General features: G+C 41.9%; 1 protein-coding gene across 1 annotated transcript in view; it reads right to left on the reverse strand.

Annotated features, from left to right (window-relative positions):
- Positions 1-23,173, reverse strand: part of ttc3 (tetratricopeptide repeat domain 3) — a 31,765-nt gene extending 8,592 nt beyond the window's left edge. The window contains 33 exon segments of the mRNA XM_056466502.1: positions 216-633; positions 743-898; positions 984-1,069; positions 1,224-1,280; positions 1,890-1,936; positions 2,009-2,281; positions 3,768-4,082; positions 4,948-5,081; positions 5,173-5,237; positions 5,329-5,421; positions 5,517-5,618; positions 5,762-5,881; positions 6,035-6,161; positions 6,252-6,358; positions 7,442-7,522; positions 7,830-7,973; positions 8,180-8,297; positions 8,687-8,747; positions 10,179-10,215; positions 12,150-12,219; positions 12,291-12,342; positions 12,647-12,809; positions 13,532-13,586; positions 13,667-13,729; positions 13,807-13,901; positions 15,008-15,093; positions 16,474-16,603; positions 18,684-18,749; positions 18,831-18,909; positions 19,270-19,429; positions 21,127-21,169; positions 22,136-22,222; positions 23,082-23,173. Coding sequence (XP_056322477.1) covers positions 216-633; positions 743-898; positions 984-1,069; positions 1,224-1,280; positions 1,890-1,936; positions 2,009-2,281; positions 3,768-4,082; positions 4,948-5,081; positions 5,173-5,237; positions 5,329-5,421; positions 5,517-5,618; positions 5,762-5,881; positions 6,035-6,161; positions 6,252-6,358; positions 7,442-7,522; positions 7,830-7,973; positions 8,180-8,297; positions 8,687-8,747; positions 10,179-10,215; positions 12,150-12,219; positions 12,291-12,342; positions 12,647-12,809; positions 13,532-13,586; positions 13,667-13,729; positions 13,807-13,901; positions 15,008-15,093; positions 16,474-16,603; positions 18,684-18,749; positions 18,831-18,909; positions 19,270-19,429; positions 21,127-21,169; positions 22,136-22,222; positions 23,082-23,153 — 3,762 coding nt within the window. The 5' untranslated portion in view covers positions 23,154-23,173.
- Positions 23,174-23,640: the final 467 nt, after the last annotated feature.

A 23,640-nucleotide genomic window follows, 5' to 3' on the forward strand; every position in this document is an offset into this window, starting at 1 on the left:
ATGATACAGCGATCTTCATTACACACATGCTCTGTTTTAGATCAGTGTTAATCTTGTGAAACTCATTCTGGAGCTGCAGCTGATCACAGAGCGCTGAACAGAGCTTTTAATCACAGTTTCTTTGCTAATCCTGTTCTGTGGACATGTTTATACGCGTTACTATGGAGACATGTTAATGAGCACCTGTCAATCAATTCAGTGAGCGGGGCACTCACCTGTGCACACACAGCAGTGTGTTTATCAGCTCGCGTCTCTTCAGTGTCGGACTCCGTCATCTCTGCTGCTGAAAGCTGATCCTCCTCATCAGTGTACGGGTCGGGCAGCAGCAGCAGCGGGTCACCTGTGCTGGACAGAGGCTCTTCAGACAGCGGCCAGAACTCAGACGCGGAGGGGTTGAGGATCTGTGGGTGTGAGTGTGTGTTGCTGCTCTCAGACAGACACACAGCGTGCTTCATCAGCCCGATCAGCTGCTCCGTCATGGTGAAGCGCAGAGACTGCAGCAGGAAGGCCTGCAGCCCGCCGGCATCTGCGATCTGCTGCTGCGCCTCCAGGGGGAAGTTCTGCAGCTCGCCCACCAGCAGCGGGTCCGTGGCACACAGGGGCCCGTGCTCCTCCAGAACCTGAGCGAAATAACTGACACACACTTCAGCATCACTCACTGCTGCAGCACAACACCAGCTTCACTTCAACACACACACACACACACACACACACACACACACACACACACACACACACGTACTCGTATAAAGTCTCTTTGGTGGGGTCAGGGTGATTGTCCAGTATGCGCTCGTAGTAGCTGCGCTGTGCGGATCCGCTATAGTTCTCCTCAAACTCCGCCAGCTGATAGCGCAGGTGATCCGGAACACTGAACGGATCCACATCATTCAGGAACAGTCTGGAAGAGCACAGAAACACCATTAACAAAACACCACACACACTCCATCCACAGACCAGATGAGCAGCGGCGCGGATACACTCACAGAGAGTCTTCCTCAGAGAACAGCTCATCATCATCATCCTCATCTCTCGAATGACCCGCTCTCATTCCAGACAGCACAATAACAGACTGAAACGCACACACACACGCACACACACACACACACACACACACACGGTTATTCCAGACAGCACAATCAACTGAAATATACACACACACACACACACACACACACACACACACACACACTGTTCCCTGCAGTGACATCACTCAGGACACTCACCTTTAATTCCTTATGCTTCTTCTTGCGATGTCTGTTTTTACTCTTAAATACAGAACTCTGAAACACACACACACACACACACACACACACACACACATCACTACAACCCAAACTCAGACTAAAGGGCTGATCACACCAAGCACCATAAGGATCAATACATCATTGTAAAAATGGTTCTGGATGTTAAACGGCAGCAGAGTTCAGCCCACAGCTTTCGATATCACTGCGATGACGTTCAGAACTATTTACTCCAGCTAATAAATCATAAAACACCAACAGCCAATCAGAATCCACCGAAACATTAAGGGCTCGTGCAATTGACAGCTACAGAGGACACTGTGGAGGAGCTTTTCCTGATGACAAAAAAATGGCATGAAGGTTCTGTAATCCAGGCTAGCACACTGAAGCCTCCTTTGGAAAAGAATATTGAGTGTTGTTTTTATTCTACTACACTGCCTGCGACTGCTAAATCCACAGTTTAATTAGATAGATCACACGAGCTGGATTCACTGGTCAGATGCTCCAGAAAAACACACCTGCTGGTCACAAGTGGTAATGCAGACAGAAACGCACATAACCGGATCATCCATATTTGCTGGTGTGGACACAAATCTAGTCATCATTAATAATAAAGGCCTTATCTCTTCAGGTGTACGTGTTTCTTACCATGTGCTCATCATCATCTGTCTTTTTAATGACTAAACAAACAGCATCTGCAGACAAAACAAACCAAATCAATCAGACAAACGGTTTAGATCATTGAGCTGCTATTGTGACGTACGTACCGTCTTCAAAATATTGATCGAGAATGTTGTGACAGCTCTGATATCGCTCTCGACTCGACTCTAGAGTCCAAATAAACAGACGCATTTCTTTAGCGGGAGCTTGTCTTAAGTACTCCATTACAGTAAAATCGTCACGGTCAAATAACTCCGTAACGCTGCCGAATTTCTCCACGAGCGACTCCTGCAGCGGCGAGAAGGAAAGCAGAGGCTTCAGCTCCAGATCCTCCAGGTGAGATCGATAGCGGCCAATGAAGGACTCGGCAGCCTTCAGACCTGAGGGAGGAGACACAATAAAGGTTATTTTACTAAACACTCACTAAAACACATTCATTAATTATGGTTCTTCTGCTGTGGAAAATGTTTACAGAAGTACCTGTAGATGCGCTTTCACAGCCAAACACATCAGTCTAGAGCAGGATCATATACAAACATGTGCTCTATATTTTCATCATCTGCCTACAAATGTAAACTAAGCATGTTCAGCACTGGACGCTTTCTTTTATCTCTGATAAACTACAATTACTGAAACTGAAGTGTTCACACAATTAAAACTCAACGCTTGTGTACAGTTCAGACTCACTCCCCTTTGGTGATGTTGGGGCTGTTTTCCTCCATTGACCTCCATTATAATCACATTTAATGATTGTACAGCCATAACAGCAGATAATCATGCATTACTGACTGCTGCTTGTTTTCCTGTTGGAGAGAGGGACACTGTGTGCGAGTCTACTGTTGATGATCAGGGGTCAGCATTAACCCTTTAGCTGGGCCTGTGCTGAAGATTTTCTGGCTTTAACATGGAGTAAAACAGTGGAGTGTGTGTGCAGAAATACACTTACTAAATCTGCAGGATATTGGAAATATCTGATATTGTGATGTTTTATTTTTCTGCAATAAATATTGTGATGTGAACACAGTTGATGAACAGCTCTGTTGGGTTTCTGCTGATTCGAGCATTGTTCAGGTACAGTAATAATGCATAAACTGCTTTGCATGGTCTCATTTCTTTTCTATCAAAATATTGCATTATTTTCTCCTTCAGAAGAAAAAGCTTTTCTCTTAAAACACGCTAAATGATCTGCCATTAGGATAAGACAGAACATATGTATTAATAATTAAATGCAATTAATCTTTGTTACACCCCAAACACACTTTATTGTGCCCAAATGTTTTAAACTCTCTTCAAATGCTCAGTCACATGCTGTAAAAACACATGCAAATGACAAACCTTTGCTCTATTATGGTTATATTTAAGCTCCTGGTCAGGTATAATTCAAGCTCAACACTGCATATGCTGCGCTGTGACTATTGCGGATGTACACACTGCAATATCAGTGCTGAAACCATATGTTGTGCAGCCCCAGCTCTTACTGTGTTCTGAGAGCTGAGGGCTTATCTTGAGTTTCTCAGACAGATCAAGGTGAGTGCGTCTCTCTCTCACACATACTATACTCCATATAAAAGCTGGAAACTGATCTTATTTTGCACTGTAACTGATAAATCAACAGTAAATATTACACATTGCCCCTCTCCCTAACAGCCAAAGCCGGCAACAATCAAGAATGCTTGATTATCTGCTGTTATGGCTTTACAATCAAAACAGCTCCAACATCACCAAAGGGGAGTCCGTCTGAGCAGTGTGTACTGATGCCTTCTTTAAACAATCCAACATATTTTCCCAAAATGTGTCAAAATAAGATTTTGGGGGCCAAAACGCACGCACGCACGCACACAGAGAGAACATAAGCTGTAAACGCACCCGTGTCGTCCAGCTGCTGAGCCCAGTGCTGCAGTCTGGGTTTGATATGAAGCGTGGAGCCCAGCGTCTGGATAAACACTCGAGCCCAGACCCGGTTTCTGGACTCCAGCAGCAGATCCACCAACTCCGACAGCACCCCCACATCTCTGCGGCTGTTTAACACGCTCTCCTGTCCTTTACTCTCAAACAAATCCAGCCACGGACGCAGATGCTCCCAAAAACAAGAAATACTCACTGGCTCTTCTTTAAAAAGTGCTTTGTTATCATGAATTTGTTGTAAAACACGGTCCATATAAATACAGTCTCTGGATGATGCTGCAGAACAGAACAACAACACAGATGATCAGAACAGATATGAGTTATTCTGTACTCACATTCACAGTTTAAACCCGGTAATCCATCTATATCACTGAGAACAGCGGACTGCTGAGCTGATCTTACGAGGAGTGCTCCGGGCACTCAGGCACAATAAGCCACACCCACTCATTTACATACTGCAGCATGAGTAAATAAATAAATAGGTTAGTAAATAAATACGCAAATAAAGTCAATAAATGAATAAGTAAATAAAGTAATTAAGTTAGTAAATATGTTAGTAAGTAAATTAAATAAAGTTAGTAAATAGGGTTAGTAAATAAGTAAAAAAAGTAAATTAGTAAGTAAATAAATGTTAGGAAATAAGTAAATAAATAATGAAACTAGTAGGTAAATACTGTTGATAAGTAAATAAGTTAGTAAATAAGTAAAGTAAATAAATTAGTAAATAGGTCATTAAATAAGTAAATAAATAAGTAAATAAGTTAGTAAATAAGTAAATAAACAAATAAGTAAATAGGTAAATATATAAAGCAAATAAGTAAATAAAGTAAATAAAGTAAATAAATGAATAAGTAAATAAATAAGTAAATAACAAATACATATACATGCATATATATATATATACACACACACACACACTTGTTATTAATTTTAAATTATATTAAATATTTAATAATTTATTCTGCGTTATTGATATACAGCATCATTCTGCCCAGCCCCATCACCCACACTGACTGTTCTGCAGATTAGCAGGATAGAAACTGAGAGAAGAATATTGAGACGTGCTCCTCATGTAGTAAACACACACACACACACACACACACACACACACACACACACACACACACACACACACACACACCTCTGTCCGCCAGCTGCTCTTTAGCTGCATCCTCACACATTACTTCTCTTTTCTCCTGATGTGATGAACGCGCCGCCAACCTCTGCTGCTTCCGCCGAAGCTTTCGATCATTTTTAGACTTCAACTTCTTAATACTGTTGAGGAGCAGACAGAGGAAGCAGTGAGCAGAACACACACCACAGCCGAGACCGATGATGATGATGATGATGAAGAACACATGAGCACCTTGTACACTGCTGCCGGAGTCTGGAGCGTCCTGCAGCTCTGACTTTAGGAATAGATGATTTAAACTGACAGAAGAGGAGAAGAGCAGAGAGTGAAGACAGTAAACAGCACCTGTCTGACTGTGTGTGTGTGTGTGTGTGTGTGTGTGTGTCTCACCTCACACTTTATCAGCCCCGTCGAGCCAAATATTAGAATGTGACAGATCTGCCCAGCGCAGTCTGGCGTAAAACATGAATCTTTTAGAAAATCCTGCAGTGAAGAGAGAAACATGCATGAGTTTTCTGCCTCTGTGTGTGTGTGTGTGTGTGTGTGTGTGTGTGTGTATTGACACGCGTCCGCCTCACCTTGTCATTCTTATCAGTGAATGAAAGTGTTTTGAGCTTCTTCCAGCAGCTCATATGAAACTCCATTCTGCAGCTCTGACAACACACCAGCTGGATGAACCCCTGAAACACACACACACACACACACACACACACACACACACACACAATCACATTTTCAGAATCACAACGCTCATCACACAAACACACACACACACACACATTCTTTTACTGCAACATACACTCTCTGTCTCTGACACACACACCTTAAAGTCAGGGTCACTGAAGTAGATCTGGATGCTGTGCGACACACACTGCTGATGGCGACACACAGCGTCTGCTTTAGGAGGAAACCTGCACACCTCCACCAGGCTCTCCAGGTGCTTCTGCAGGGCCGAGAGCACAGTTCAGCATGCACACACACAGACGCAACATTAGACAGCAGCTCCTCAAACGAGAGCTAATCAGAATCCAGAGCTGACTCTTTGACTGGGCTGCAGGTCAGACAGGTGTATGTGTGTGTGTGTGTGTGTGTGTACCTGTAGCCAGGCCGGCTGGGTCTCCTCCACTATAGTTCTGGTGGTGGGCCAGGTGAGTTTGCCAGGTGTGATGTGTCTCTGGATCATCAGCAGCGCATTAGAGAAACACTCACGCGCTTTAGCAAACCTGCACAACAGCAGACGCGTCACACATCACACACACACACACACACACACTCAGGAGGAAGAGCAGCGACATGCACTCGCACACACTCACCTGTTCTCCTTCAGAAACACTCTGCCCATCCCATAATGCACCAGAGACTGAAACTTCCTCTCTGTCGACTCTAATTTGGTGAATAACTTCTCTGCTTCAGCCAACTCCTACACACACACACACACACACACACACACACACACACACACACACACACACACACACGCACACACGCACACACGCACACACGCACACACGCACGCACACACAATAATTCAATAAAATATTTGAACAATCTGGGCGTCACGGTGGCACAGTAGGTAGTGCTGTCGCCTCACAGCAAGAAGGTCTCTGGTTCGAGCCTTGGCTGGGTCAGTTGGTGTTTCGAGTGTGGTCATCTGTTTGATGGGGTATCTAGCCCTTTGCCTTAGCCCTACGCCTTCTAGCTAAAGAGAATTGGGACACCCCTACCCACCGTTCTGCACGGTCATGTGAGGGGTGAGGGGTAAGGGGTAGATTTGGGATTGGGTCTAAATCATTTCTCAGACTGATTATAGGTTATTGTTATTATGACAAGTCATTTTTAGTGAATCTCAGATCATACTAAACACTTCTCAGCCTCATATTTGCTCCAGTTCAGCAGGAGGTTTTATTCTCTTTAGTTTCTCATTATATGGAGACGCTGCTTTATTCACTGATGTATGCTGTATTCTAGTGTTGTGCATGAATCTAATTCAGATGTTTGGATGGAGGCACAGCTAGTGTCAGGTTCAGCGCAGTCCAGTGAACGTGCAGGCTAATGCTGCATTAATGCCAAAATTCTGTTGTACGGTGCTGCGCAGAGGGGCGGGATTAAACAAGATGATTAGACATCATCTGATTAGGCAATAAATAAATAAATAAAGCGACTGCTCCATGCTTTAAACTTCTGTCCAGAGAGGTCATGACTTAATCCTCGATTGGTCTAACACAATCACGTGATGCAAGGTCAGAGTTCACCAAGCCTGAACTTTCCAACACAGCCAACTGCACAACTTGTGGCACGAGCTTGTGTTTCCGCTCTGATGCATTCGCGTGCGTCTGAATGATAGTCTATAGGGAGAAAGCCCAGCGTGACCACAGCTTCATGCAGGTAAAGATGGTCAGATCTGCTCTGGTGTGGACTGATTCTGTTCACCTGCTGCTTTACTGAATGAGCGGAGAGATGTTCATTCAAGCTCATTTAATGTTAGTATTAGAGCATTCATTACCTCAGGCTGTCCGATCTCAAGCAGAGCCGTAGCATATCCATACAGGAGCACAGATTTATCCAGCTCCGTCAAGCCCAGCTCCTGAAACACACATTCACAGCAGTCAAACACCTTCAAAAGCCCAGCACTGGATGACTGTCATTTACTCTCTTAAATATAACTCACGTCTTAAATGTGTCATGTTTGATTTGTTTTAAACAGTTAATATTGATCATCTATTGAGTATGATAGATTATTATGAAAGCCACAACTATAGTCTCCAGCTTTTTATCTAAACTCTGAGCACTTCTCAAACTTTAGCAAGAAAACTCAGCCATTTCCAGCAGCCGTGAAGCCTGTGAATGAACCCTCTGCTGTGTTGTGTGTGTTTATTATGGTGTGTGTGTACCGCGGTGCTGCTGGACTCCAGGATCGCGAGCGCCACACTGAAAGACTGCTGAGCGTTGTGGCAGCGCTGGTCACTCAGAGCCACATGAGCCTCCAGTACAGCAGCACAGAAACGCTCCCTCACTGCTGCTGCGCTCACCACCTCCTGCGCACGCACACACACACACACACACACGCACACACGCACACACACACACACACACACACACGCACACACACACACACACACACACACACACACACACACACACACACACGCACGCACGCACGCACACACGGTGTAAAACCAAAGCAACAGACACAACAAACAGAGACAGACAGAAAGACAAAAGTAGAGACAGACAGACGTACAGAAACTCTCACCGCAGGCGCACTGGCTCTGTCTGCAGCCGCTGGTAGTTTGCTCCGCACCGCCGGCTTCTCTGCAGTGCTGGATGAAGCTTTTTTAGGCTTGCGAGGACTCGATTCACTAGAACACAAGAGGACAGAAGAAACAGACACAGATCAGCACATCACTGCTGGAGGAGAGAAGACTGAACGCTTCATCTCAAGCTAACACTACAGACACACAACACCATTCTGATAGAGTCATGCGGTTATCTGACGGCTTCAGGTTTCAGCATCAATAACTAGTGCAGTGAAAACACTCCAGAGTGACTGATTCTGAAACTCACACAACATGCGAAATGAAAGTAAATCTGCCCAGAGTCACCTGACCCTAACATTATTAAAATATCAACTTTAACAAACTGCAGACACACATGCGAGATCAGCGTCGTGTAGATGAACACCACAACAACAAACAGTCCAGCAATCAACACACTCCCTCCACTCTAATGCTCCTGTGGGGTTATTTACCTGCTGACGTCTCGCAGTCTGTCTGTTCTTCCTTCAGTGTGTGCTCGAGCACCTGAAGGCCCTGAAAACAAGTGAATTATGGGTTTAATGTGCCGCATGTTGGAGATCTCCAGAGAAACGCCTGAGAACACACACACACACACTCCTGCTACAGGAACACCACGAGCTGCAGGACCAGAAGATCCACTCTGAACAGCGACTCTCTGATGAAGAATCAGCAGGAGAGGGAGGAGCTCACGCACGCACACACACACACACACACACACACACACACACACACACTCAGACTGTACTGACTGTGTATGGTGTCCGCTTCTACTCTACATTCTGTAGCTTTACATTTATACAATCCCTCATTCTGGATGATTTATAAGCTTGATTATCTGTGAGACCCTCAATTGAGGTGCCCATGAGACCTGAATTCAGGATTAAGTCCCTACTGGGATATAAAAACATGAACACACACACACAGGAAACAGTGAGTCAGTCACGCTCACTTCCTCCAGAGAGAGAGTTTGATAACTCAATCCCACATGAGATAAAACCCTGAATGTTTTGATTTTCCTCCGTTTAAGAGGTTACACCCTGCAGACTGTTTCCAAACAATCTTCCCGCAACCAGTTTGATAAGCTTGATAACGAATAATGAACCATTATTAAATTTATTTGGTTTTTTCATAGTTTCATAGTTCCCGGACAGGTTTAGTAGAGTAAATATGCTCACATATTACAAGTGAGAGATTTCTGAATGGAGGATGCTTTATTGACTTCAAAATAATTACAGGAAACACACACTATCTGTGATTATTAGCTGAACATCCACCTTTGAACAACTCAAATTAAAACACACACTGCCTAAAACCTTCTTACAAATGAAAATAAATAACTTGCACTTTTGGAAACAATATAAATTGTGATATTTATCATCATTGTTATCATATTAAATGTAAAACTACTCTGTAAATAACATTTTAAACTGTGCATTTCTTGTATCTTCTGTAAGCAAATACTTTAATGTTAATAATAAGTTTATTCTAATGAAAAATCTAATCTAAGCAACAAAATCTAATCTCAGCGCAGCAAACATCCACTGGAGGCACACTCAGACTCTCAGCAGCAGTAGATCATCCAGGAACATCTTGCATACTGTTTACAATACAATGAATTCAGACACACTACTCACTCACATACTGTTCTTAACACACTATATAGTGGGGAAGTGTGTGATTTCAGACGCAGCCCTGAACACAAACTCTCTGTATTACTGTAAGAAGGACCAGCGGTGAACAAAACAGCTGATAAGACCTGATTATATGGAGAGCTCTCAGACGTGTGTGTGTGTGATAGCAGTGAGTTCCTCCAAAGTTGTTTATAAGTAGAAACCCAGCATGCCTCCAGCCTTCTCCATATCACACAGACTCAACTGGACTGCCCCGTTTAGCAGGACTCAGAAAACTAAATTCAGCAATTCAGAAGTGTTGTTTCTGGCTCACCTGAGGTGTCGTCTTGGTGTTTCTGCTTTTCAGATTTCTGGAGAAACACAACAGTACAGTAATGAGATTCACCATCACTCTTTAATACAGGGGTCTTAAACTCTAATAGGCAGGGGGCCACATCAGTGACTGATCACTCACAGTAGGGCCGCTTTAACATTCAAGCACAACAAAAAAAGTGTAAAGCTGAAGTAACTGATGCACTCAGACGCTCTTCCCCAGAGCATCACAGCTCCATTTTGTTTCTTGTTGAACATATTGAAGAGGTAGTGTTCACTGCTATAAAACACTACAAATTCATAACAGGCATAATAATAATAACAATAATAGTAATAATAGTAATAATAATAATTCTGTTCCAATTAATTGTTGCTAAAGCAAAAGTTTAAGAGATCGTCTAAGACAGCAGATTTAGCAGACAGCCTAAGAGAGCAGAAAGCAGTCTGGGTAACTTTAGAGACTTTACTGGCAAATGTGTCTTTCTTTTGTAAAACTACAACACAGAGGGGAAACGTGTATGTATATATTCACATTTACTTTCACATGTTTAATTCAGCCAGCAGTTAAACTTAACTAATGCACATTTTTACACAAATCTTAATATGTATACAAGGAAAATCTATTAAATGAGACCATCTGAATCGAATATTATTAATAATATTATTATTAAATGATCACATTTACAGCAGCAGCATAATGTGTAAGCCATGGAGATGTGTTTGTACAACACAATAGAGGCAGTATAAAACTAATAATAATTAAATGAGTCTTGAATATTTCCAAAAATAGAGCTTTAGTAAAAACAGAGCACTTACAGACATATAATTAAAAAATAATCTGTACGTGCGTCAGGGCATTAGCTTCAACGCTTCCCATTCACTTTGAATAGGTGACGTCAGGCGTTGCCGAACTGCATTGTGGATCCGTCAGCGCCGCTTCAGAGGCATTGCTCGCTGCAGAATTTGGGACTTGCTCAAATTTTTAAGCGCAGACAGAAGCGTCAGCCAATCAGATCGCTGTATGCAAATACACCAGCTCGGGCAGTGGCCTACTGCTGACTAATTTCATTGGCTGACACTGCTATGACGACCGAGTCAGACCCTACTTCAGACACGCCCTCTGTCAAGCCTCGTGTGAATTGGGCGTTACTCTCGACCGCACACAGAGAAACCGAAAGTAACCCGAACACTTAGTACAGTACTTTAAATGTCCAGTAGGTGGGGGGGTCAAAACCACAAGTGCCTATATGTGACTGCACAACAATGATAGTGATGCAAAAATAATGCTTTGGGGGGGCCGAATCTCCTTATACTTTGACGTCAGTTGCGGGCCGGACGGAGGTCCCCTCAGTCAGAGCATCTTCATGAACGTGGGGGTAAAGGCTGATTTATACTTCTGCATCGGCTGCACGCGTGAGGTCCGGTGCAGCTTTCACTGGGTCACATAGCCCTCGCCGTGGCTGACGCTGATGCTGATGCTGACGTGCACCTCCCAAAAAAATTTAACTACACATCACAATGACACACATCGCAAACTCTGTGATTGGTCGGCTTGGTAGCGCTGATGAGTGTGGGCGCTGTTGAGAGCCGCGAGCCTGATGAAGCGAGTGTTTACAAGTGTGGAGTCCCGTGAAGGAGCTCCAGATGGAGACTCTGGTTTGTGTTCACCTCGTGATTAAAGCTGCTGCACGTCTGCCGGTTCCACCTCTGAATGAGCAAGTTTGAGCTACTTGTACAGAAAGGTAGCGTTCAGAAAAACACAACACCAGTGAAGAAACTGGACACAGAGGAACATCAACACCTACTGCCATCTAGTGTTTCAGAAGTGTTACTGCAGAGCGACACACACCGCAGCAGGAGTATTAATGCACGGCTACATGCTGTGGGTCACACCGATTGCTCAACGCAAAAGTATAAATCAGCCTTAAGAGCGCACAGATGGAGTGGAGTGTGTTTCTGATGCGCGTCTCACCGTAGTCTGCGGCTCTGGTGGAGCGCTGGTCTTCAGATGTGCAGCTGAACTCTCGCCGGCAGTGTGTGACCTGTGGAAAACACACACTGTAACCCGAGTGCTCAAACACAGAGCAGCGACACACAGCTCTCAAACACCCACCTCGCTTTAGAGGAAACCTTCTTCAGGTCCGGCTTCTTGGTCTTCATGTCTGCTTGAGACAAGCGAAATGAGGAGTGAGTGTGTGTGTGTGTGTGTGTGTGTGTGTGTGTGAGAGAGAGTGTGTGTATGTTAGATTATAGAATGAATATGCATGTGTGTTATGTGTATGACATGTATGTATATGTATATATATATATATATATATATATATGTGTGTGTGTGTGTGTGTGTGTGTGTGTTAGATTATAGAGTATGTATGTGTGTTATGTGTATGATATGTATGTATGTATGCATGTATATATATATATGTATATGTGTGTATATATGTGTGTGTGTGTGTGTGTGTTGATCTGCACCTCTAGCCTCCTGCAGTTCGCTCTGGAAGCGCTCGTGCTGCTGCAGCAGGTCTTTCTGTCCCTCCACATCAGCTCTGCAGGCATCCTGAGCCTGCTGGTTGGCCAGTAGAGCCCTCTGGTGCTCGCCCAGGTAGAAGAGCGCATCACAGAACCGATAATGACCCTTAACACAGCACAGCGCATCAGATATTACTGTAGCTAGCCATTCTACTAGAGAATAATCGTACAGTTTAATACTCTATAATATATACAGGGTTATATAACAGTGTTAGCGATTTCATTGATGAACAATATAGATTAAAAACCTTTAAATAGATCAGTTGTTTATCATGTGACCCACTCTATCACGATTACAATATTGACTGAAATACTCAGGATTCTGATTTGTTCCATCATCAACATGAGACGATGCAGAGCTGTGATTATTGATATCAGTTACTGACACACACAGAACACACATGATAGTTTGTGGTCGCTCTGTGTGTTCGTTCATACAGGTGAGATTGGGTTGTTTTTCGCTGTTGTTTTACAGGAGATTAGGTTGTTTTTCTTTAAAGCACTTGACTGATGAACAGGAGGGTATAGCATGGCCTTGTAGACGGAGCTGTGCTTGATCCAGACGCTTATAAAACACAAAAAAACAACCCAAAAGCGGAAACACTAACAGCGGCGCGCTAGAGAATGTACGGTAGCTCCTGTTGGCTAAAACACACATAAGAAAGAGTTTTGGCCAATCACAGACAGACAGGATTATATTTCTCACAGAACCGCAGTGTTTGCTGAAGAACTCTGGAGTTTGGACAGAAGTTGTGTGAGATAAAGACAGACATGGCAGATTCAGACGGGATCGGTTTGATATTCAGTGCGTGTGAGGCTCAGCTTTACCTTGGCCCAGTCCGGCTGTAAGACAATGGCTCTCTTTCCATCTCCGAGTGCTTTCCTGAAATCAGTTCCCTCAGTCAGTACGGCTGATCAAGCTAATTCCTGAATAATGTGTGCTGCAGGTATACAGTAACTCACAGATATTTTCCAGAGCGGATTAAACACAGCGCTCGGTTCCCGTACAGGATGTGGTTATTCGGGCTGAAACAAACCGATGAGAGATGAACACACGGCAACAGGAGCGGATGAACACACAAGAGAGGCGCTCTGCTACTCACTGGTATTTAATGGCTTTAGAGTACCACTTGAAGGCTACGTCATATTTCTTCTTCTGAAAATGCTCGTTTCCTTTGTTCTTCATTTCATCACTTTTCTGAAACACACAAACAATAACAGATTCATTACAATTCCTCAGATATGAGCGTGAGAATCACGGCGTGTTCACACTGCACACACACTCCAGCTGTACATCCATACAGTACAAACATTATTTTGCTGGACCAACATGCCTGTTAAACACATGCTGTATCTGTGGTGTTCAGGAAAACATTTCTTAAAATGTTTCAACCAAACTGTCAAATGAAACATTTATTTAATACAATTAAAACAAACAGAGTCAAAGCTTTAGTGAGAATTAATTCATGTTTAATCTTCTGTAATGACACTTATTACAAATAAAATTATAATTATGATTTACTGTATCCATCCATCAATCAATACATCGACAAGCAGACAGATATAGAGAGAGACAGACAGATGAATAGATAGACAGAAGGATAGACAGACAGACAGACAGACAGACAGATAGATAGATAGATAGATAGATAGATAGATAGATAGATAGATAGATAGATAGATAGATAGATAGATAGATAGAATTTGCAAATAATAGATTGCAAAATGTACAAAAATATATAGTTGCTTAAATATATTTCAAAACATATTTGTGTAAATATACTTAAAAAAACATCTCTGCAAATACATGTTTTGGCCATTTATTGTACATTTTCCTTTATATTTGAAAATATGTTTGAATATTATTACTGGGCAGAAATGACTCGCTATTAATCACATCCAAAATAAACATGTGTTTAGATGTAATATGTGTGTGTGTGTGTGCTGTGTATGTTTATTATCTTTATATAACCCATGCTTATATCCATATATAAACATCTATATTTAAACACGCATGCATGCACATATTTAAGAAAATGTTTATTTATATTTAGATTTAAAAGTACATGTGGATATCATTTAAATACCTATCTAAAATAGCTTAGTTTACTATGTTAGCATGTATATATATATATATATAATAAATACATAACACATATAACACACACACACACACCAAAAAAAACTTTATTTTGGATACGATTAATCTTTGCTCAGCACTATTGAAAATATATCCATTTTTACGGTAGAGGCAGATTGACTACAGGTAAATCAGAACAGCGGTCTGCTCTTAAAGACACTTACCGATAAACTCCAAGAGTCTGGCTCGTATTTCATCTCGATCAAGGCTTTCTTCTTGCTGCAGGACACCACCTGAAGATAGCGCGAGTCTGAGGGAGAGATCATTACCATTGTTAGAGTCGCTGCTGGAGTGTGTGAACGCATGAACGCTCAGTCCTGAAACACACACTCATCATCAGATGAAGCTGCTCTGGTTGCTGCTTCCCTTTTGTGTTGTCAGGGTTGCATTTTTACAATCAAATTTAAGTCTTTAAGTAAAAATGAATACTACCAGTGTCTGCACAGACTAGCTTTAATGCTCTGCCATGATGCTATTGGCAGACATTGACTGGACACACTGATACTAAAATATCCCCTATTCAGACCCATTAATGAAGAACGGAGAGTTTGCTCTGAATAAAAACAAAACTGAACTAATGTGACATCTAAAAGGGTGTTCAAATGTGTATATTATCATGCCTAAAACAGGGCAGAGTATCGAGCAGGCATGAAATATGATGCATCATAATGCTCCATGCATCAGAGACGACACAGAGAAAACGAACTCACTATTCAAGATGCATTCAACCATTTTCTTTTCTTTCTCACTTTCTTTAATGCAAGAGATGCAACCTAACATGCTGCTGTACATGTTCTGCCACACGAACAAGAGAACGCACAGAGATGGAATAATAAAAGACGCAGCTCTTTTAACTCTGGAAAGTCACACTCTCATGTTAAATTCATGACCTCTCATGAGCAAAAGTAAGACTTATGAACTATTACAACTCTAATTTAAAGGGTCCTATTGTCCCCTTTCTACAAGCTGTAAGATCAGTGTTTGGTGTCTTTACAGAATGTGTGTGTAAAGTTTCAGCTCAAAACACCCGTCAGATTATTTTTAATAGGAGTCATGCACTCATAACACAGAGTTAATATATGTGAGATTTGATGCAGCAGGAGTTCAGACACTTCTCAAATATTGAATGGCTTTTTTAATGTAACATGTATTTAAATTGCCAGTTACGCCACAGGATTAATATGCTTGATATCATCCAGAAGACAATCCACTATAGTTAAAACTAAATAAACTGCTAAATTATTGAGAACTGACAGAGTAAAGCCTGCATAAATATCCCACAACAGATGTAGAAGGTTATCTTGCACGATATTTAACAAGCCGTAGCAAAGTTGTGTGTACATGGCTGATAATTGAATATTAATGAGATGATGTCATAGTGCTGCTGTGCTGTCAGCCAATCGCTGCATAGCTGATTATTATTTGGGGATGGATAAATCTGTCCAGAGGTCAGTGAGCTTCCTACAGCACTACCACTGAACCACTGAAGACATGGACCGTGTGTACTTTATCTTCTAAACACAGTATGAGATCAACTGTACTTCAACCTCTGCTTGAAAGTGTTTAAAACTGCAATACTTTGCATGAAACATTTAGTTTTGTGGTGGCATTAATGCCCATTAAAACTCACACTCGATGAAGACGAAGCTCAGTGTTAGGTAGCGAATATCCACCGAGCCCAGATCCATCAGCTTCTTGCGCAGGTCAGGGTCTCCACAGTCCAGCAGCCAGCGGATGGCCTCCTGCAGACAGTCATCCTCCTACAGACACAGACGGAGAGACAGACGGGTGAGCATGCAGAGTCTTATGAGGTGCTTTGAAACATCTTGTTCAACGTTTGATGCGATCTCAGTTTACACATGAACAGGGCAGGGCATAGATTAGCTCCTCCCCTTTAAAAAAATCAGTCACATTTAAGCCCTGGACCCATCACATGATTTTGTCATGATTTCCTTGACGTAGGGTGCAGTGGGGAGTCGTAAACGACAAATGGGTGTTGTGACACAAGATTCGCTTCCCTTCGTGTAATGTGGCATAGTTCATAACGACCGACACCACGTCTGTGACGCCTCACAACACCATCGCTGAACGGCTAGCATGTTTAATTTGTTAAAGATTAATTATTGGTTATGCAAACGTTAACTACTTTCTCTAAAATATTAAAGTGTTTTAAAGCAATTTTATATCTTAATATTTGACAGACTGGCACAAATATGCAGATTTCTTGATTCTCACAAGTTTCCAAGGTAATCTGGAAACACACTCAGTGCTGCTAATACACTGTTAAAGCCAGTCTTGCTTATTCAATTTACTTGATTAAACTAATACTCACCGGCAATGGATGATTTTGTCATTATCAATGAAAATAGATTAATATGGGCATCTCTGAAACTGGGAATATTTCAGCTTAATTTTATTTAGGCTAGATTTTATTTGAACAAACTAGTTTGTGTTTTGGCACTGAAACGGATTGGTTTTGGAGCACTTCCCCTCAGATGCTATTCTTTATTCTTGTTCATCTAGTAGATAACAGACCAACAACAAATACAAGATACAAATAATAAAAGATAATAAAAGATACAAATTAAAACAAATAAAATTTGCTTTAAATAGATATTTTTTCCAAGAAAATATACAATTTATTTGTTTGTGCCCCTCCACTCCTCAACTGTGCGGGAGGATGATTTGTTTCGCTCTGAGAAAAATAAGGATTTAATTAACGCTTCACTGTAATTGTTGTATCACAAACCTCTGTCCTATATTTGCTCATTTTTTATAATCTGTCATTATTTTGTCTTGAGCATTTGATTTTTCCTTTTGTCAGCAAGCATCAGTGTTTATTCAGATTGACATAAGATAAAAACAAACATTTGCAGCTTTGGGAAATAATGCTGATCGTAGACATCACAGGATGACTGATCGTGAAGGAACGTGTAGTCTGGCATATTCATTACCCATGACAAGTCAAGATTTTATCAAAGCAAAAATCGCATAATCTGACTTCCATAACCGACAATAAAAATCGTGTGATCTGGCGTAAGTCTACATCACAACACTGACATTCAGAGTGGTTGAGCTCAAGCACATCAGACTCATGACTGCTAGTCTACGATAGTAATACTGACCTTCAGTTTCTCTGCTTTAAAGGAGACCGCTCAGGGCTGTGTTATTTAACTCAAACTTTTGACCAAAACAGCATCAACTTGACAAGAGTCTTCTTTAAAATGAGACCATTACATTGAGCTGAACATGCCATTTTCACATCGATATTCAAGAAGCTGAGCGTGTGGTTAATGAGTGAAATGGTTTTTTCTCATTCTTTTGAAACACACAAGGATTACAGGTAACTTTAAAACTAACATATGGGGCCTTTTCACAGTGATGACGCATTTAAGGGTCATCAGTGTCTTAAATCCCTCACAGTTTTTAATATTTAGATTTTTCAAAAGATGCATGTACATTTATATGTATCTCCATATGAATTACACCATCTTTACATCAAATTACAAAACAAATAACTCTTTTGTGAGGTGTGTGTAATGCAGAGTGTATGGGGAGGGACAGTAAAGCTGACATTATTCTCTCTTCAGTCTTATACTAGTGTTTTCCTCTTTCTGAAAGTCTTGATAACACCACCGCTGAGTTTTTCTGTCATTATTTGATCAAACAGGATATTTGTTGTGCTCTCCTATTCACTGCACTCTGAGTTTACAAACGATGGCCACTTCTGCTTCAGAGGAACACGCAGATGTGAAAAGGCTCCAGTGATACTGAGATCTAAAAACATTTATTTTGCTTTCAGATGAACGTTAGACTTCTAGCCGCAGCGCAGCCACATACCTGAAAGAAGCGCTGGCTCAAGGACACCACGGCTCTGGCCTTGTTCTCCACGTCTCTAAGAGAAAGCTGAACACAACAGAAGCAGGTCAGAAGCGGATGCATATGCACAGTCAAGCAGATCTTCTCTTCATCTGCACAGATACATACGCCTCTCTCCATCGTCGCCAGAATGCTCTCCAGAATCTCCAGCTTCTCAAGCCTCTTCAAGCTCAAATCGTTCGACACGCTGCAACACAGACCAGGGCAAATATTACAGATATTACAGCTGTGAAATTATTTAGAGTTGCGTCACAGGATCTGCAGTGTCGAGTTGTGATTATAATCAACAAAGTCACTGCCAACTGCAACTGCAATCTGTCTTTGCTCTGTTTTCCTCTGTGCTTTAATGGTGTGTATTTTGTATAACTTTGTATATTTTATGCAGACCTACAAATCAATGCAAAATGATAAATTCTGTATGAAATATTACTGTAAAAGAGAGATCTGTGAGGGGTTGACTCATTTATGCTCAGCACTGTCTATCGTATATAAATCAGACCTGATTCAGAAGTGTTTACAGGGGTCAGGGGGCATGAGGGACACTCACTTAGAGTCCAGGAAGCCCATCTTCACAGCCCAGGCGGTGGTGGGATGGTTGTCCTGCTGGCGGAGCAGAATGTGCCACCAGAACACAGACACGTGCATCAGGTGACCCAGGTCCTGCTTCCGCTCCAGCTTAATCCTGCACCAGCGCTCGTATACGATGTCTGATCATCCACAAACCAGCAGTGTTAAGATTCATTAACAAACAAAGGCTAATAAGCATTCATTTCTTTCCAAAACTATGTAGAGATGAAGACTGAATGACAAGGGTAACAATTAGGGCTGCACAATATATGGTTTCAGCATTGATAACGCAGCGTGAATATTAGTAATAGTTACATCACAGGACCTGCGATGCTGAGTCTGGTTTACATTTGATCATCTGCATGTATTGTTTTAGGCCTGTGACTGTAGGAGGACTTCAGACATCAGACGATGAACAATTTATAACTATAATAATCATTCATTTTATGGAATTATTTATACAACAAAGACTGCAGTATTATTTTACACTTGATTATTCAATTACTGTACCCAAATGCTGTTAGACTCCTCAGAAAACAATACAGGAGTGTTTATTGCATTTGTATATAGTATTTATCAATTTATTATATTTCTGCAGATGCACCGTCCTAAAGAATCATCCTAATCAATATAAAATGATCAGTTCTTTCCGAATAACATGATTTAAGTCATCTGGTGAAACTGATTTCACATTGCAATATATAGTGCACAGTAAGGACATATCGCAATGTTAGATTTTTCCAATATGGTGCAGTCCAAGAATTAATAGATGACTACATCAACATGCAATATCCGAGACTAAAAGACTAAAATGTAGTTAAAGATGATCACTGTGTCTGTCTGTGCTGCTTTGTAAACAATTGAGGAGGTATTCAACAAGAGGCAATACATACACGTAGTGCTGTTTATTCAGTGTCTGTGCTCAGAGAATGTAGTGCTAGAGCAGGAGTTTTTGTAAACCTGTTACCCTGTGTTCTGTCAGCTTATTATAGGTGTATATACAGGGTTTTCCTGCATAGAGAATAACGAGACTGCCAGCTCCACCTATTTACACAAATCAGGCAGGCGGTCACGACTATCGACAGACCCTGGGTGAAGCTCAAGCACTGATCGTGTCTTTAGACAATATTTAGATAATATTTTACTTGATTAGATTACAAGAAGGGCAGCACGGTGGCACAGTGGGCAGCACAATCACCTCACTGCAAGAAGGTCACTGGTTTGAGCCCCGGCTGGATCAACAGCACTGATATAAAGCGAATAAAGGGGAGTCATTTTAGTGTGAAACTCACTACTCTTTCAGAAGAGCTACTTTACTCAGATTATGAGTAGTTCTCAATCCTCACGCTCAACTGATCTGCATACTTCACATCTCTTATTAAACCCGTTCAGATGACCAGCTCTTTAGAAGAGCTCTAAACTGTGTTCTCGCTGACACGTTCCCTATACAGGGTGCATTCTTCCCTAGTCCCTTCTCCTTCATTCACCTTTAAAACATTCATTCATGAATCTACACAACAGCACTGCCTGCAGTCTAACTGGAGAAGACAGACATCATAATCCTACATGAATAAACACAATATAAATTCACACATCACATGCTGAAATGCTATAGGAACTAAACATATACACTCCATTCAAACTGATATCATGACAGAATATCCTGTAGTCCACTTTGCAGGGCACTTGATGCAGAATTAGAACCAAAATCTGACATGAAAAAAGAAACACAAAATATGCAGTGCTGTTGTGTAGCCTGGGGAATCCTGGGTATATATACACACACACACACACACACACACACACGAGACCCACCGATAGTAAAGCACACACTCACCCGGCGGCTCCATGTGGATGTAGGGGAACTGAGGCTGATAGACCTGAGAGAAACAGAGAATGGAGAGTGTGTGTTCAGTCAGACACTGCTGTCTCTGCCGAATATCATCTCATTAATCTGTCAGCTTTCTGTTCATTACTGTGAAGCAGTGGCGAGGCTACATAAGGCCCGCTCACACTGAAGACTGGTCCACACACACACACACACACGCACACGCACACGCACACACACACACACACACACACACACGCACACGCACACGCACACGCACACACACACACAATGTAAATGTTGAGCTCTGATTATAATTAACCAGAAACACAAGCAAGGTTTAACCCTACTGCAGTGAATAAATACATTTAAGGTATGAGACTGTGACATGTCAGCTAATGTAAACCATTATAACCAATATTGCATAACCAATTATAAAATATGCAGCTTTAAGTCAGTGTTTTCCAATCCCGTGCAGCTCTACTCGACACACATTTCTGCCACTTTCAGGCCAAAATGAGTGTTGGATACTCCAGCTCACACCTCTTTAAATATATTAATATATTATAAGAGATGATCAATAGAAGAAATTCAGTTCAATTCCCCTTTATTTGTACAGCGCTTTTACAATGTAGATAGTGTCAAAGCAGCTTCACACAGAAGATCATAGTAAATTGAGATAGTGTAGTTCAGTTTAGTGTTTAAGTTCAGCTCAGTTCAGTTCAGTGTAATTTAATAATCACTACTGAGAGTCCAAACACTGGAGAGCAAATCCACTGATGCGCAGCTCTACAGATCCAGAACCATTCATGCTAGAGGCGACAGAGGAGAGGGAAAAACTTCACCAGTTGGCGAAAGTGAAGAATAAAAACCCTTGAGAGAGCCAGGCTCTGAAGGGCACGAGCATTTCTCCACTGCCGATTGACTACACACTGAGTTTAAGCACTGTTGTCCCTCACTTTCCTGCTTCTGTCCTCGCCACTGCTGTGAAGGTAACACATGACTGAATTATACTCACAATCTTGGTTTTGTGTCTCAGTACATTGGGTCCTTCCTCCAGGTCTGAGTCCTCACTGTCGGACATTCTGCTTCTCACACACAAAACCTGCAGAATCAGCAAAAGATTTACATCCCGATGGGGTAAAGCGGGTTTATATTCGCACTCTCCTTAATATAAGTTCAGAGAGTGCTCTTCGGCCATTTTAAATAGAGAAATGCCATTATCAGCCTAATGACTGTCGAAGTACAACAGGGCTGCTCAACCCTGGAGATCTGCCTCCTACAGACTTCAGCTCCAACCCTGATCATACACACCTGAACAGCACTGGATCATTACAGGAAGGTGTGTTTGATCTGGGTTGGAGCTCACCTCTGCAGGAAGGCGGATCTCCAGGAACAGGTTTGGGCCTGAAGTACAACACTGTTCATTCAATTAAACGACGCTAATGTTCGGTTTCAGACCCAATATTCATAGTGAGCGGTAAAAAACATATGGAGTGTGTCAGGTTATCACAAGAGTTCAGAAATGAGCGAATATAAAACCATTTTACCACAATTACATTACAGTTAATACAGCAAACACCAGAGGAGGCGCGTTTCCCATGATGCACCTCGGGGACACACCTGGTCCAGAGGCTTCCATCGCTAAATTCACGAGCTGTTTACTGATTATACTGACACAAACCAGGCCAAAACTCTCCTCGAACCCGAGCTGTGCTGTGGTAAAGCGGAGGTAAAGTCTCCTGCTCGCTTTATCAGCAGCTTCGCCTCAGGAGTTTAGCTTTTCTCCTTCAGCTCGTGTTGTTCTGCCTCTAAAAGGCGCCAAACCTGTCATTACTCCGCCATTACTGAGCGTTTAATCTCTTCTCCTCATAAACAGCAGCTCGGACATCTTTAATTATCGCACTGAATGGCGCAAACTTCATCAGGAAGTTGAACGCGACGCATTCTGGCAGATGTTTTACCTGTGTTGATGACACTCGGGGCTTCGCGGAGGTAAGAACACGCGGTGCCGCCGCTAACCGTCCATCAGTCATCAATATTCGGTCACAAATGTTTATAAACTGACCTGTTTCAGAAGAGCAGCTCCACTGTTTCCTGATGTTTCACTGTTGAACCTCACGCATCAACTGCGCTGCGAACTGACGCGGAGTCTGAAGCGCGCCCTCTGCTGTTCGCCCGCGGGAGTGATGTCAGCGCGTTAGAAGGGATACAGCTGCGGCCGTAGGTTGACCATATTTTCTTACATTATTTTTATAATATTCATTAATTGTATTTGTATTTATTGCAAATTGTATTAACGTCAACCATCACAGCAATGGAACAAAGTAATTATACCGAATATTACTCATTATTTATTTAATTGCCCATTAAACTGTATTGCATTGCTACTACCTCAACACTCACAATAATGTAAAAATAGTAATTATAGAGGATTATTCATGCTATTTATTAAATTACTCATTTAACTGTATTTTATTAACGTCTACCCTCACAGTAATGTGAAACATTCATTATTGTTGT

The sequence above is a fragment of the Danio aesculapii genome, chromosome 10, assembly GCF_903798145.1.
Source record: "Danio aesculapii chromosome 10, fDanAes4.1, whole genome shotgun sequence".
NCBI lineage: Eukaryota > Metazoa > Chordata > Actinopteri > Cypriniformes > Danionidae > Danio > Danio aesculapii.